The sequence below is a fragment of the Myotis yumanensis genome, unplaced genomic scaffold, assembly GCF_028538775.1.
Source record: "Myotis yumanensis isolate MYYU_CA2020_CCGP unplaced genomic scaffold, mMyoYum1.0.hap1 SCAF_8, whole genome shotgun sequence".
NCBI classification, from domain to species: domain Eukaryota; kingdom Metazoa; phylum Chordata; class Mammalia; order Chiroptera; family Vespertilionidae; genus Myotis; species Myotis yumanensis.
The window spans coordinates 6,499,048-6,514,686 of NW_027223759.1; the positions used below are offsets into that span (position 1 = coordinate 6,499,048).

General features: G+C 39.1%; 1 protein-coding gene across 1 annotated transcript in view; it reads right to left on the reverse strand.

The window, feature by feature from the left end:
- The window catches only part of PGAP1 (post-GPI attachment to proteins inositol deacylase 1), a 56,561-nt gene that overhangs the window by 22,795 nt on the left and 18,127 nt on the right, over window positions 1-15,639 (reverse strand). The window contains exons 8-19 of the mRNA XM_070421746.1: window positions 14,403-14,508; window positions 13,640-13,695; window positions 11,885-11,968; window positions 8,931-8,977; window positions 8,490-8,541; window positions 6,591-6,668; window positions 5,911-5,986; window positions 3,959-4,032; window positions 3,809-3,860; window positions 2,088-2,154; window positions 1,569-1,677; window positions 284-322 (exon numbers count right to left, since the gene is read on the reverse strand). Coding sequence (XP_070277847.1) covers window positions 284-322; window positions 1,569-1,677; window positions 2,088-2,154; window positions 3,809-3,860; window positions 3,959-4,032; window positions 5,911-5,986; window positions 6,591-6,668; window positions 8,490-8,541; window positions 8,931-8,977; window positions 11,885-11,968; window positions 13,640-13,695; window positions 14,403-14,508 — 840 coding nt within the window. The remainder of the gene's footprint in view (window positions 1-283; window positions 323-1,568; window positions 1,678-2,087; window positions 2,155-3,808; window positions 3,861-3,958; window positions 4,033-5,910; window positions 5,987-6,590; window positions 6,669-8,489; window positions 8,542-8,930; window positions 8,978-11,884; window positions 11,969-13,639; window positions 13,696-14,402; window positions 14,509-15,639) is intronic.

A 15,639-nucleotide genomic window follows, 5' to 3' on the forward strand; every position in this document is an offset into this window, starting at 1 on the left:
TCAGGAATCAGCCCTAGGAAGTCTCACACATGAGAGCACCCCTTAAAGCCAGGGTGGCCAGTGTGGCCCGTGTGCCGAGAACGGAGTTTAGGTTTCACGAACATGGAAGGAAGAAGAGGAAGGGAGGAGGCGGCAGCAGCAGCTGCAGGGGTGCCGGCCGCGGCCAGACGCCATAGGGGGGTCTGCTGGTATTTACCCTCTGGCCCTTTACAGAGGTCTGCCACCGCTGCCTTACAGTACCCATTCACAAGGCAATCAATAACCAAACAGGGGTCTCTCTTACCTGTCCAAGTATTTGCGGAAAGGAAGTCTTAATCGTCACCTGGTTTAAAATAATCATTAAGAAAAATGTTATTTTCCCTAAAGCTGCCCCAGGTCACATTTTATTAAATTGAGCATTTTATTAAATAGAAATTAACCTTTTTATGGTAATAAACCTAAAGGCACTCAAGATCTCAAAAGAATCCTCTGAACCACCAACATTTAATGTGTATCCAGGGTAATTTTACTGTTCAGTAAAATATGTTCCCATATTCTAATTCTTTTGACAACTGAATGAATGCCATGGTATACATAGTAACCCTTTACTAACTAAAATACTTAACTAACGAGAATATCAAATTACTAGATCATGCAAGCTAAAGGAATTTATTAAATGACTGAGAGCAGTTAAGTGGAATCAAGCTATTTCACATCAGCTAGAGACCTGTGATGTCACCACAAATATCTGCTTCAGCCACGTCCACCTGGAGTCCTTAGAACCTGGCCTGTTCTAACACAGGGAGGGACTCTTTTGGCATGAACCCGTAAGTTAATAACATGTTACCCTGGAGCTCTACTTCCCTTCTCTCAGCACAAGGACATCTAGGTGATTGTAACACAAACTCAATAGGCACGGAACTGCAGGGATTAATGACTAACAGAAACTAATGTAGTTAGTGAAAAGCAAAGAAGGCCTTAAGAACCTTATCCAAGAGCTAGGAACAAATGAGCATCACGCTGATTCGTGAATGAAACCCACAGCTGATTTCATGATGGTCTTCAATTTACAAAGGACCTTTGCTCCCAAATTGAAAAGGTTAGACTTCAGTCGCAATTTTAATTTTATTTTCTCTTACTAAGATGCATACGTTCAGTGGTCCAGCTAAGAAAATATGGAGGTGGTGCTAAGAGGTAAAATGGAGGATATTTAAAGTAATATACATGTCTATTTCATTTTTGTGAATGTCTACTTCTAGTATTTATTGCCTTCTGCATCACCATGTATCTGAAGCTAACATAAAATACATATGCCCTAGCCGGTTTGGCTCAGTGGATAGAGCATCAGCCTGCGGACTCAAGGGTCCCAGGTTCGATTCCGGTCAAGGGCATGTACCTTGGTTGCGGGCACATCCCCAGTAGGGAGTGTGCAGGAGGCAGCTGATCGATGTTTCTCTCTCATCGATGTTTCTAACTCTCTATCCCTCTCCCTTCCTCTCTGTAAAAAATCAATAAAATATATTAAAAAAAATACATCTGCCGTTTATTCTATAACTAAATCTTAAAAGTGAAGCCAACATACAGCTTACCTCATACTGACAGTCGGAAGACGTGTACATTTTTAATAACGCGACGTGGCTGTCATTGTCTGGCTGGGCAACATGAAGTTTCAGAGAAATTTCTGTTGAAGATGGGACCCTGAAAAGTAACTTAATTATCAATTCTCAAATACAGAATGCTATTAAATAACACGGCTAAGCCAGTCCTCGGCCCAACACAGCGTGGCAATGGAGAGGAGGCTGGGTGTGAGACGCATGGTGACAGAGGGACGTTCCCGGCATGTCACGGTGTCTGAATGCTCCCTCCGGGACATAGGAGTTGGGGAGAAGTGGGAAAGGGTTTATGTTTCAAGCAATGAAGGTTTACATTCTGTACCAGTTAAAGAAGAATACCATAGATTATATTACCTACGGGCACAATGCTACATTAGGAATACCTATGTATTACTAAGAGGCACTTTAATGCTTCCACTCTGATGTAAATAAACTGAGTAGAATGTTTATTATTCAAAAAACAAAAGTTTAAGGTAAATCCTTTCATATACTTACTGTGCAATGGTTAGCGAATCTTCATAAGACCAGGGAATGTGAAGTTTATAGATACTAGTTATTTCTTCTGTGAAAACAAAACGAAAACATGTATTACTACCCTTATGTCACACCAAATGTTATATAAACTACTATAGTACCTAACTATAGTGGTTATAATTATAGTTCATAAGAAATCAGTAAGAGTTACATCACATAATAGAAAATTATGAAGAATGATTAAGTAATAATCTATATGTATAAAAGGCTAAGCGACCGTCTGGTAGCTATGACGCACAATGACCACCAGGGGGCAGATGCTCAACGCAGGAGCTGCTGAGCTGCGGTGACTTGGCAGTGGTGGTTCTCGGGTGACACACCCTGGAACCAGAGAGGAGGGAGCCCGATTCTGGAGTGCATCACCCGAGAACTGCCCTCTCACAATCCGGGACCCCTCGGGAGATGTCGGAGAGCCGGTTTTGGCCTGATCCCTGCAGGCCAGGCAGAGGGGCCCCACCTGTTGGAGGGACCTGGCTCACTCCGTACATGCCCTTCAAGTCACGGTGCCACCCCAGGTGCGGCAGGCCAGGGAGGGACCCCGGGAGGTTGGCTCCAGGGCATGTTCAGCCTGTCTCGCCCAGTTGCACCTCACCGGCCACCTTCTAATTCATTTCCTTTCAATGTGCATGAATCTGTGCACCGGGGCACTAGTGTTTTATAATATTAGACTCATAAAAGATATTAGAGCATTTGAGAAGGACTAAGAAACTGGAAAAACACTAGCAGCTAAATCTGAATTACTATTATAACAAAACAGCAAGCTATGTGGTATTTTTAAAACGTGGATATTTAAGCCTGGGCTGGTGTGGCTCAGTTGGTTGAGCATCGTCCTGTGTACCAAAAGGTCACCAGTCTGATTCCCAGTCAGGCAATGCCCAGGTTTCAGGCTCGATCCCCAACCCCCAGTTGTGATGTGTGCGGGAGGCAGTTGATCAATGTTTCTCTTTCTCTCTCTTTCTCTTTCTCTCTCCCTCTTCTTTTCCCTCTCTCTGAAATCAATAAAAACATATTTTTTTAAAAGTGGGTGTTAAAACTAAAACAGAAGATGCTTATTGCCCTAACCGGTTTGGCTCAGTGGATAGAGCGTCGGCCTGCGGACTCAAGGGTCCCGGGTTCAATTCTGGTCAAGGGCATGTACCTTGGTTGTGGGCACATCCCCAGTAGGGAGTGTGCAGGAGGCAGCTGGTCGATGTATCTCTCTCATCGATGTTTCTAACTCTCTATCCCTCTCCCTTCCTCTCTGTAAAAAATCAATAAAATATATTTTTTAAAAAAAGATGCTTACTATTAACACATTGTGGACAGATCACGAGAATTCTCACTTCATATTACACAGTGTTTTACAAAGTATCATACTTTAAAAAGATATTAGCTTGTAAGAACATGCAATAAATAACTTCAAAATGCAATGGGTACTTAATTTTAAAGCGTGCCTTTAACATTTATGTAAAATGTTTTTTGTACTCATTCAATAGAAACTTATCTGACCACTAGGTAAAGCTAGCAATAAAACTACTAGTCCGCAATGTGTAAAGAAAGGGTCTATGTTAAATTTGTTGGAAATATAAACAGCTTTTCTATTATATTACATTTTACTTCACATACATATAGGAAATTCAAGTGAAAACATACTGTTTCTTCAAATGACAACACCTTTATATTTTATTGTAAAATACACTTACCTTTGACTCCTGAGCACTTGCTGTCTATGTTGACTTGAAAAGCTTGGTATATCTAATGGATTGACCATAAAAACAAAAACAGAAGTTTACGTGTTTGTTTAACTAAACAGTAAAGTAAAATCAAATCCTTCTTATACGCGGGATTATTACCTGTCCGAAGTTCAGAAGCTCTATGTTATAGAACAGGCCGCTTGTGTTTAATTTCACTTTCCTTGAAGACAATCCTGTTAAATTAAAAGTACCGTATTGCTTAGAACACCAAAGAATAACAAAAGTACAAATTGCTTAAACAACATTAAAATTATGTCAACCGATTTTTAATATTAAAAAGAGCTGGTAGGTTCTGACTTCTGGCATGAAGGCAAAAACTCCTAAAAACACAATCCTCCTTCAAAAAACTCTGGATAAAAAAAAAAAACATTTGCAATGCCTTTCAATCACATGTATGTGCTTTATAAAACCAATACATATCTCTAGTGTCGATACGGTATGCTTTCTTGGTAGATCTCATTTCATAAACGTGCTATCTTTAAGGAGCTAAGTGATAGAGTTGCCATTTCTGTACTGTTCTCAGTATTTTTCTACCAAAAAAGGGTAGAGGAGGGATAAAAATCTTACAGGAAGTTTCCTCTATCAAGTAGAATAGATTATTTTCATGAATGGCATAAGAGACAACCAAAATACAGATTCCACTATCCAAAGCTGGAAAAACTTAAACAAACAAGAAAGTAACAATAATACTGGATTATAACCCAATGAATAAAATAAGTATGTATGGGTCCACTACTGACATACATAAAAACTGAATAAACAAATAAATCAGGAAGAAGGGACAACTTTCCTTTGGGAGGAATTCTAGAAAATATAGAGTATCAGTGATAACTGCTTCAGACTAGATGAACCCATGGATGTTAAGATTAGTGGGTTATTTTGAAAAAATAAAAAATAAAAATAGGTTACTCACAAAGTATCTCCCCCAAAACATTTATTAATTCCAGGAACTTCACAGTAGAAAAACCTGGCAGACACCACCTTAACCAAGTGGCCAAGGTTAACATCACTGGTGATCAGACACAGTGAGTGATAAAACGTGTCCTCTGATAGGATACATGGAGAAGTACTCATCACTTCTGTGATATTCTTGCCAAAAAATGCATAACACCAACTAATAGGAAAGCTTTAGACAAATCCAAATCAAGGAATATTCTACAAAATAACTGACCAGTGCTCTTCAAAGGTATCAAAATTATGAAAGACAAGGAAAGACTGAGGAACTATAAAAAGATTAGAGGAGATGAAAGAGCCATAAAAACTCAAGCAATGTGGGCACCTGGAGAAGAACAAAGGTGGAAAAGCCAACGAAAACCAAATGAAGCCTGTGGCTCAGTTAACAGTATGGTGCTAATGCTAACTGCTTAGTTTTGACAACTGCATTGTTTAAGAGGCCAACATTATAGAGCAGCCGTGGGCAAACTACGCTGGATCTGGCCTGTTTGAAAAGAATAAAACTACAAAAAAAGACCATACCCTTTAATGTAATGATGTTTACTTTGAATTTATATTAGTTCACACAAACACTCCATCCATGCTTTTGTTCCGGCTCCGGTCCAGTTTAAGAACCCATTGTGGCCCTCGAGTCAAAAAGTTTGCCCACCCCTGTTATAGAGAGATAAGTGACAGGTACACAGGAACTCTGTACTCTTTCTTAAGTCTAAAATTATTTCACAATAAAATGTAAGAGAATATGTAGTTATATGTATTTAGAGAAATCTTGACACTGTCACAGGGCAGGTAGAGATTTATATCTTATAATAAGCCTTTTATTAAAAGGGCCAATATTGAGTATAAATTCACATGAGAACACACCCACATACACACACAAACGTATGTGATCATGGATACATTTAAAGTTCCCTTCTCAGAAGATGACCGCTGGCCCAGTATTAAATAAGAGTCAAACGAATGAACACATCACATGCTAACTCTAGGACTACACTTGAAATACACAATACTCTTTTACACGGTTGTGCTTTATTGCGAAAGAAATCAGCACTGTTAAAAAGAAAAGCAAGTCTTAGGATTTCCAGAATCAAAATACTTACCAAAGGAAAAAAGATGAGTCACAGGAAGCTGTATGGATCTTGTCTCTCTTTTAAAGAATTCACAATCTACAACAAACTGAAATAGAAGCATTGACTTATTAGGGGAAAAAAAACTCAACAAATTTTAGTAAAACATCTTGATGTTTGAGTGGAAAATCAAAGTCGTCAGCTTTGGGGAAGGCTGTGCCACACCCTAACTCTGGCTACACTAAAATGGCAAGCATTCCTCAAGGAGAGATGCCAAACTAAGAAAATTTGATGAGCAAGCTTAATTTAATAAAAATTATTAGTGTATTGTGTATTTCTGAGTAGCTCTTTTATTCTCTCTCTTCCTCCTTTTCCAAATATATTTCTCTTCCCCAACCCAAGTATATTTTTAAGAACGGGGTTAGTTTCTTCCTCATTTGTGTGCTTCCTATATAATTCCTGGCACAGACTCTTGCATATAAAACGATCTCAATAATTAATAGATTTTGAAAGTCTGATGTTCCACTTGGAATAAAGAGACTTGGGTTTATTCTGCTTAGTTCAAGTTAGACTGGTCCTACCAGTCTTAGGTGGATCGCTAAACTGGCATTGTTTTAGACAAGCCCTATGCTGAAGAATTCATGAAGAAAGAACAAATATTTAGCCTGAGTAGCCCCAAAATATTCTGATAATGACTTTAGTCCATTCATTACCTTACTTCCATGAATAGATGGTACATAAACAACAAGATGTGACAAAGATGGGTAGTCTTGAAGTCTTAACGTCAGAGACTAAAAAAAAGGTGGAAGTAAAAAGCTGATTTATACAGACCGTAAAGCACTTTAAGAGAAAAATAAATCACACACACACTATTTCTTATTTAATACGTTATAAAAAAACAGATTGCAAACTCAAATGCAATACTTCATAAGGTAGCATGTTTATATTTTCAGGTCAATAATCCTGCTAAAAGTCAAATTCCTAATAATTGTGTGAATATGGACTACCAAAATAGTCCTGCATCTCTTGAGCTGTGTCTGTCCCTTCATGTAAAACAAATGACATTTAACACTAAATTTAAATATTTTACATAATTATTTCCAGATTTGCTCTTTCCTTTTATAATTTGTCTATTTGTTTCAAACAATGTTACAGCATTATCTCCACATTTATTTTGGTAGCACATGACAGAGGCTCAACATGAATGAATGGATGCTAAATATGATGGAAGAGTTGGAACCTAATCTCAAATGATTCTGATCAAGCCCAAGTAGTAAAGAGATGCTGGCTAATGATATACATGAACATCATCCCCCGATTATTCAGTAAAATGACATGAAGACACAGCAAAGCAAGACTAATAATGTACCTCGCCCAATAAACATCTCTTCTCAAAATTAAGACCAGATCCCATATCCACATTTTGAGGAATAAATAGATAGGAGACGCATCTATTTATTGAAAAGCCAAGTCACCAAATAGCTCTGAAAGCCACGTTTCCCCCTGGAAGTACGTGCAGGGGTGGGGTAGTGACATGCTGCTACAATTTGCATGCACGGAGACATTTCTTCAGATAACTTTCTCCACGGCACTCCAGGGCAACCATGTGGGCCAGCCCCGAGAGGTTCTGAGGCTGGAGAGCTGTCTGTCGGTGAGTGGCCGTCTATGAAGCCAGTCAGATTCCCTTGGGACAGCACGTTAGACAAACTCCTGGGCTTCTTCTCAATATACAGCAATGTTTCTACAACAGACATCTATCTTACCTATATATACAGTATATAAGCCCAGCTACAGTTATGGCAGAACAACCGGAACACCCAGAATGACCGGAACAACCTGAACAACAGTTCAGGTTGACCGGAATACAACCTAGGACCTTCGATTAATTGTTATTTTTTAATTACTTGGCTCTTTTTTGGATTTTTAAATTTTATTTTTGTAAAATTTAATCGAAGGTCCTAGGTTTGCATAATGACCGGTCGCTATGATGTGCACTGACCACCAGGGGGCAGATGCTCAATGCAGGAGCTGCCCCCTGGAGGTCAGTGTGCTCCCACAGCAGGAGTGCTGCTCAGCCAGAAGCTGGGCTCACAGCTGGTGAGTGCAGCAGTGGTGGTGGGAGCCTTTCCCGCCTCTGCAGCAGCGCTAAGGAGCAGCGAGCCAAGTGATAAGGAGCGAGCAGGCGGGCGGTTAGGAGCGAGGGGTCCCGGATTGCGGGAGGGTGCAGGCCGGGCTGAGGGGCCCCTCCCCTCCCCCTCACCCCGCACGAATTTCGTCCATCGGGCCTCTAGTATAATATAAATGAAAGGGCTTGAACATACCTTCAAATTGAATTTTAAAACTTTACTCAGCTCTTGGTATGATGCAATAACACATACATTTCATTTTATTTAGAGCATTATTAACTTAATCGTTTTACCTCTGAGAACTAAAAAAATACATTCTTCTCCATTAAATTTCTCCATTTCTAGGGAAAATATTTCTAAAATGCAGATGAACAAATCTTGTTTATGAACTACCTAGATGAATTAATAACATATCATATTCTAAAATGCCTATAGGCTCAAGTATTTTTTTCACCTAAATATTGAAATTCTAAAGCCACAACTTACCTTAATTGTTGGCAACAGTTCAGCTTTCCATGATAAGTCAACCCCTTGCTGGCTATGGAATAAATAGGCGAATATAATTAAAGGACACACATATTAAAGTATTATAAATGATAAATAAGCGTCAGAGGAAAAAGAAATCACCCATAGAGCTGCCAGAGAGAGTTCTAATGACATGAAGCCTAACATGTTCTCACCCAAGATATTCTACCTACATAGTTCTTTTGGAACCAAAAAACTGTCTTTCCAGCAGCCAACTATTTCAATGTTTACAAAACTTACTGCTATGCTAATTTCCTTTTTCACTTTAAAACCTATACTTTAATTTAGTATAGCACCAAAATGAGCTTAAAAACGTACAAAGCTATTCTGAAAGTACAATTTGTGAGTGTGTTTACGTGGAGGAAAATGAACAATGGAAGGCCATAGATTCAAAAAACTTACCACATAGAAGTGCTGTTTATGCAGCCAAAAATCCAACTATTTGTATCCTGTTGATTAATGACACAAGCAAAGCACACTAAGTGATGTGGAAAATAATTATGCAAAATAGACATCTTCGATGTTTTACTGTTGCCTGATAGGGCCAGTAGGCACAACAACAATATAAAATAGCAACTTGATATTTAGGAATGTATCCGAGATGGTCTAAAAGGCAAACAGGTCAAGGGCAGGCAAAGAAGGCTACAGCCAACAAGTCAGGGAAGCAAGTAACCCAGAGTAGCAATGTGAGAAAGAGGAACCCAATGGGCACCTCTCCACAGCACACTGCCTCAGCATTTTTAATTTAAAAAAATATGTTTTTATTTATTTTAGAGAGAGAGGAAGGGAACGGGAGAGAAACAGATATGAGAGGCACGGATTAGCTGCCTCCTGCATGCCCCCTACTGGGGATCGAGCCCAAACCCAGGCAGGTGCCCTGACTGGGAATTGAACCAGCGACCTCTGGGTGCATGGGATGATGCTCAACCAACTGAGTCCCACGGGCCTGGGCAAGCGTTTCTAATGTGTGAACCAATACCTTGAGTTTGGCAATGTTCATAGTTTAATTATGGAGTTACATAGTAAGTTTCCTACATTTAAACAAAAACAGAAAAATGAACAAGTAGACGTGGACTTTTATACAAAAATAAAATTTAAAAAATCCAAAAAAGAGCCAAGTAATTAAAAAATAACAATTAATCCAAGTATAGCCTTTAGCTTATCATTTGAGTTCTTATTTGACTACCAAACAGATAACTTCTACGCAGCTGAGAATGTGTTTGGATTGAAACACAATCCAAGAGGGAGGCTGGTTGCTACTTTGTCAGTGCAGCACGGAAATACGGCAGCGATGATGGCGATTTTTTAACTATATTATGGATTTAGCTTCAGTCATTTAAGAGAATTCTGACCTAAGATCACTCTAACTTTTAAGGAAGTAGTAAGAGCAATGCTTCAAGACAACTGAAATGATCCAACTACTGAAATCCTACCAGGGCATAAGGTAATGAGAAACACTGCTCAGATGGCCACATAAATTCTTCCTTAGTGTACACATAGGACAATAAAAAAAATCAATCCTTTCATTAAACTAATATTTATAATTTATAAAGTCCATTCTAGGGCCAAGGAATTGTGCCCTTGAGGAAAAGGATGAATCAGGCAGACATGGTCTTTGCTCTCATGAAACGTAAATAAAATTTTAAGATGTTTTTCCAAGAATACAGAAAAGAAAGCTGAAAGGAAACAAACAAAAAGCAATATGGTATTTTTCTGCTCTCTACTCCTGGCAAAATGCTGCCTACAATATCAGCTGCCTACGCTTCTCAGAACCCTAATGTGCCCTTTTATTTTTTTAAAATATGTTTTATTGATTTTTTTTTTTACAGAGAGGAAGGGAGAGGGATAGAAAGTTAGAAACATCGGTGAGAGAGAAACATCGATCAGCTGCCTCCTGTACATCTCCTACTGGGGATGTGCCCACAACCAAGGTATATGCTCTTGACCAGAATCGAACCTAGGACCTTTCAGTCCGTAGGCCGACGCTCTATCCACTGAGCCAAACCGGTCAGGGCTAATGTGCCCTTTTAAAGCAAGGCAACAAAACCGATCTGCACAGCCTGGACGAAGAACATCTAGAAGCCTCTCAATAGCCAGCCCACTTTCATCCTGGGTTTTTGCAGCTAATAAGGGAGCGTGTCCTCAAAAATAGCCCTCATTATGAAGATTGCCAATAGACCACACCACTCATCTCATTCCATGTATAGGGAATTCTGACTCCTTCATCAATGAATTGAATAAATATTATTCAAGCCCACCCTAAAACACCATTTTTATACAGACTAGAAAGTGTCCAGAGAACAATTTCAGGTTATCTAGTAAACATCCCTAACTAATTACAAAAAACTGTATAAATCAGCTTAGAAAAAGTCACTCAGGAATTGCTGACTAACTCCAGGAAGTAGAAAGAAAAGAAAATGCCACTAGATCATAAAATGTATAGTTCTTTTAAAAAAAAATCTGTCTGCAGCCCTCAGTGGCTGCTAAAATCATTAGGTGAAAGACTGATTGGGAACTTCACGGTGGACAGAGCATACTGATACCACCTAAGTCCCCAACCAGCTAGGATATGCCTCCCAGTTCCACTTGTAAAACATTCTTACCATACACAATTCATCAGAGTCTAATCAAGATTCTAGATCAGCGGTTCTCAGCCATCTGGCCCTTTAAATACAGTTCCTCATGTTGTGACCCAACCATAAAATTATTTTCGTTGCTACTTCATAACTGTAATGTTGCTACTGTTATGAATCGTCATGTAAATATCTGATATGCAGGATGGTCTTAGGCGACCCCTGTGAAAGGGTCATTGGACCGCCAAAGGGGTCGCGACCCACAGGTTGAGAACCGCTGCTCTAGATCTAACTACCAGTTTACAGAAAACAGGAGGGGTGGGAATACATGGTAAAAGGTACCACAAGAATACAATCGGCTAAACCCACAATGTAGGGAATTTATAGAGCCCACAGCCTTTCTTGAATAAATAAATGGAAAGAAAAAGGGGCTGTTACAAAAGAGACTGAAGATCCATGAATCAAATGCAATATATGGACTTCAGATTCTGATTAAAATAAATCAACTTAAAGAGTAAAACCATCTTTTCTAAAGGCTTTATTCTATATCAAAGTGCAGCATCTACCAACTCAGTGATATATTAGATCCTGGTATACTATCAGCTACAGAAACATTTGGACGAATACTTTTCAATAAAAAAAAAACTCTTCTCCAAATATTTTTCAACGAATTAGATTTAGTAATAGTGCATAGCTAAGGTAGAGATCTACTAGATATTTGGTGAATTTGAAAAATGAGCAGTTAGCCTTTTAAACTTACACAGAATGTACCAATCATCTTACCAGCATGGTGCTCTGACAATAGGCATGAGTGTAGATTTTCCTATGATTTGCAAGAGGAAATGTAAAATATATTTTATCAGATTCCTGAAAAAAAAAGGAAAAACACAATAAAACGATCATAAAAATGGATACTTTCATCATTCAAAACTCCAGCTAAAGGTGATCAGTAATTATTCAATTATTCCTGGTAGTGTTGAAGACCAATATTCTAGGAGTGGGAAGAAGAGACAGCTGTAAGATAGAGAGATCAGGTATAAACCCTGTAGTCCTGAAATCTGCCTTAAAAGCATCAGTATGAATGCATGTGTTCTGTCTTCGTCCGGTTTTTGGCCTTATGATGAAGCGAAAATACCTTTCTTAGCTCTGTCCACTGAAAAGCCTAGAAATGCTAACCCACCAGCCATAAGTATTGCTACTGCCCTGATTACGGATTTTAGGTGCCATCTCCCAAATATTGGGAGACTTCCTTCGAGAAAAAAGCTGATTCAAGGTCTGGGGCAGGGGATATACAAAACGATCTGCAACGTCTTCTCATACCAGATAGACAGTGAGAAAACTACCGACGGCAAATAAAGGGCAGCTATATGGAAAGATTCTAGAACCGAACCTGAAATGGCTACACTGGTCAAAGATAGAACAATTTTAATATTTTAGTTTATGCTTAAATACATGAGTTTGTAATAATATTAGGGAGGAAAAAACCCCCAAACCTCTTTCAGTCACTGTCTGTGAACCAACTCACTATTCTGAAAACGAGTGCAGTGGGGCCTTGACTTACGAGTGTCCCGACTAACGAGTTTTTCGAGATATGAGCTGTCTCTCGGCTGATTTTTTGCTTTGAGTTGTGAGCTAAAATTCGGGTTACGAGCCAGCTTCAGATACTCCACCGCCAGTTGGCGCAGCGAACGTCACAGTGAACGCCACAACATCAGCCCAGCACCACGTGTCTCACTCGTTCACTTTAAGATTTGACATACAAGTAATTTGAGTTACGAGCTCCGTCACGGAACGAATTAAACTCGTAAGTCAAGGGAGGCCCCACTGTAAATATAAGATCCAAAGGTCTACGTGACTGACATTTTTTCCTTTACGATGTGTTCCATTTTTGATAAATTTACTAGATGAGTTTTTCTATACAGTATTCCAATTAATAAATGAAGAAGAAATGATCAAATTGGAGTATCATCATTTTTGCATCCCTCTACACGAACTGATAGTAGGCATTATTCCTCAATACTAGTAGCTGCTAATATAAAAAAAAAGCCAGACAGTCTCGCAAAACAAACACTTGAATCTGATCGAGCATCTAGACCCAACTACTAAGTCCCAGGAAAAGAGAAGGCAAAGGAACATGTTGAATGATACTACAGCAATGCAATCAGAAAAGACTGTGAAACTTCATCAAACTAGGACAAATGACTTGCTTTTTTCAACAAATAAACTGCAAGAGGAAAAAAAGGTGGTGAAGTAAGTACTAGAGGTTAAAAGAATAAGAGATATATAAGTATTACTATATGTGGACTTGTTTGTATCCTGATTTGAACAAATTGAAAATAAAAATAATTTAAAAATTTGACAGTTACAAAATTGAAAAACTGCACACCAATTAGATACTTATTAATTAAACATTATTACTTAAATTGTTTTACTGTGGCAAAATGATATGTGGTTATCTTTTTTAAAGAGACCTTAGCAGTCAAAGATAACTACTAAACTTACCTTAAGTAAAGGAAAACCCCCTGGCGGTATACTTACATTGTAAGCCACGTAGGTCCACTTCGACACTTTTACTGGAACCCACAGCGGCGTCACTAAGGGAAAGGAAATTCATTTGTTTAGCTTGGTTTTTTTATATTAAATAATTTCTTTTATTAAATACTGGTGAAATATTTCTCAATCAGCAGTTTTTGAAAAAGTGGTTTCCTGAAGACTGGCTATTTTAAACTGGAAAATCTAGTGAGATAGTCCCTATGTGCTCATTACTAACTAGCATTCACATCAAATAAAGCACTTTAAATCGACGTGGTGTCTTTAACTCTAAGGAAGTATCAACCAAAGAAAGTCAATATTTCATTTCCCAAACAAGACAAATAATTAAGTACGGTATGACAGGTATTACATGTAAAAGCAAAATTTACCAGCTAAAGATATGCCTGTTAATCCAAAAGAAGGTCGACGAAGCATGACTGATACTGAGAAACTAAGCACTGCACTTATTTTATGTGATTGTCAGGAGACCGGAGACACTGAACTTTATCTTTAAACATTTTCTACTTGTTATGCTATTTTCAGGACATTTTTTTTTTCACCAGCCATATCTTATAAACTGCTTTTCTACTTTTTCCCTTCCCTAACCAACAACCTCTTAAGAAACCATCTTAGAGACATGAATAAAATATAACAGGATTACAGTACCTGAAGTATCATAGTTTGAAAGATTTTGTCTGCTAATAATAAATATACCTAAGAATCATAATTAAAGCTCTACTTACAATTTAAAAATATTAAAACCACTAACCTGTTAAGTCAGAAATTATTGCTGGTTTTTCCTCAAAGTGCTTTGCTGGGTGTCTTATAAAGTGGTGATTCAAAACCGACAATTTCTTCTTGGGGTTTTGAGTTATCTAGAGAGAACATGGATGCATTCTGTACCCTTTCATATCCGGTGATAATTCAATGACACTTTGCTTCGAGTAACAATGCTAAGAGCCAACAGTCACTTACTTCCTGTTCTACGTGCTTAACACGTTAGCGCTCTATAGGAGACCATAACCTTCTTATCTGTATTTTAAATGTGAGGAAGTGAAAGCACAGAGAAATAAAGGTACGGCTCAAGGTCACGCTCCCGAGGAGAGCTTGGACCAGTGCTCAAACACAGGCCAGGCCGGCTGGCCCCAGAGCCCATGCTTTTAACCATTATGCACTCGTGCTCTCCAACAACGGACGAGGATAAAACACATTAACATGTACAGAACCGGAAGGGAACGCCAGGGGCCCTCCAGCCCAGTGAACCCAACCCACTAGCTTCCCAATGCAGACCAGCGCCAACCTCACAACACAGAAATCAAGTGGTCACTAGAGAAAATACAACTGTTCTCCCTTGGAAATCCCTCCCACTCTGTTCTACCGACTTCCCCTGCGTCAAAACATCCTACGTTTCATGAAACGAAAATGCAAGCAGACAACAGGATTTTTCCTGTTGTTTTAAAATATCCCAGCACGATAAAATGTCGGCAACTTTAGATCGGCCCCTCCCCTGAAGAAAATGTACTGGGGTATAAAATTCCTCTGGAATCTACCGCTATTCAATTCTCCAGCTAGGGCCCCGAGGCCCCGACAGGGAAGTGATTCTCTCGGCAACCACACAGTGACCGGATGATGAAGAATGTCGGCGAGGACCCAGGTCTACTACATCTGCTCAGTCCCTTAGAAGGCACCCGGTATTTGCTTTAACATTTCTAACTCAGTCCTTTTCCAAATATTACAATTCCAGTTGCAACAATTCTTACCAGGAGCATGTCCTGCCCTGTTCAGAGCAAGTATCTGACTCCTTGGTGCTTTGATACATTAGGTTGGGGGACAGTCCTTCAGAAAATTAAAGACTGTGATGTCCCTCATCCAAATAAAACATTTCTTCTACAGATTAGACAACTTCAAAAACATCAAGTGTCTTTCACAGAACTGCTTCAGATCCCTCTCCACTCTGCCTGCCTTCCTTCCCTGGATAAACTCAAGTTTGTTAATGTCCCCCCTTA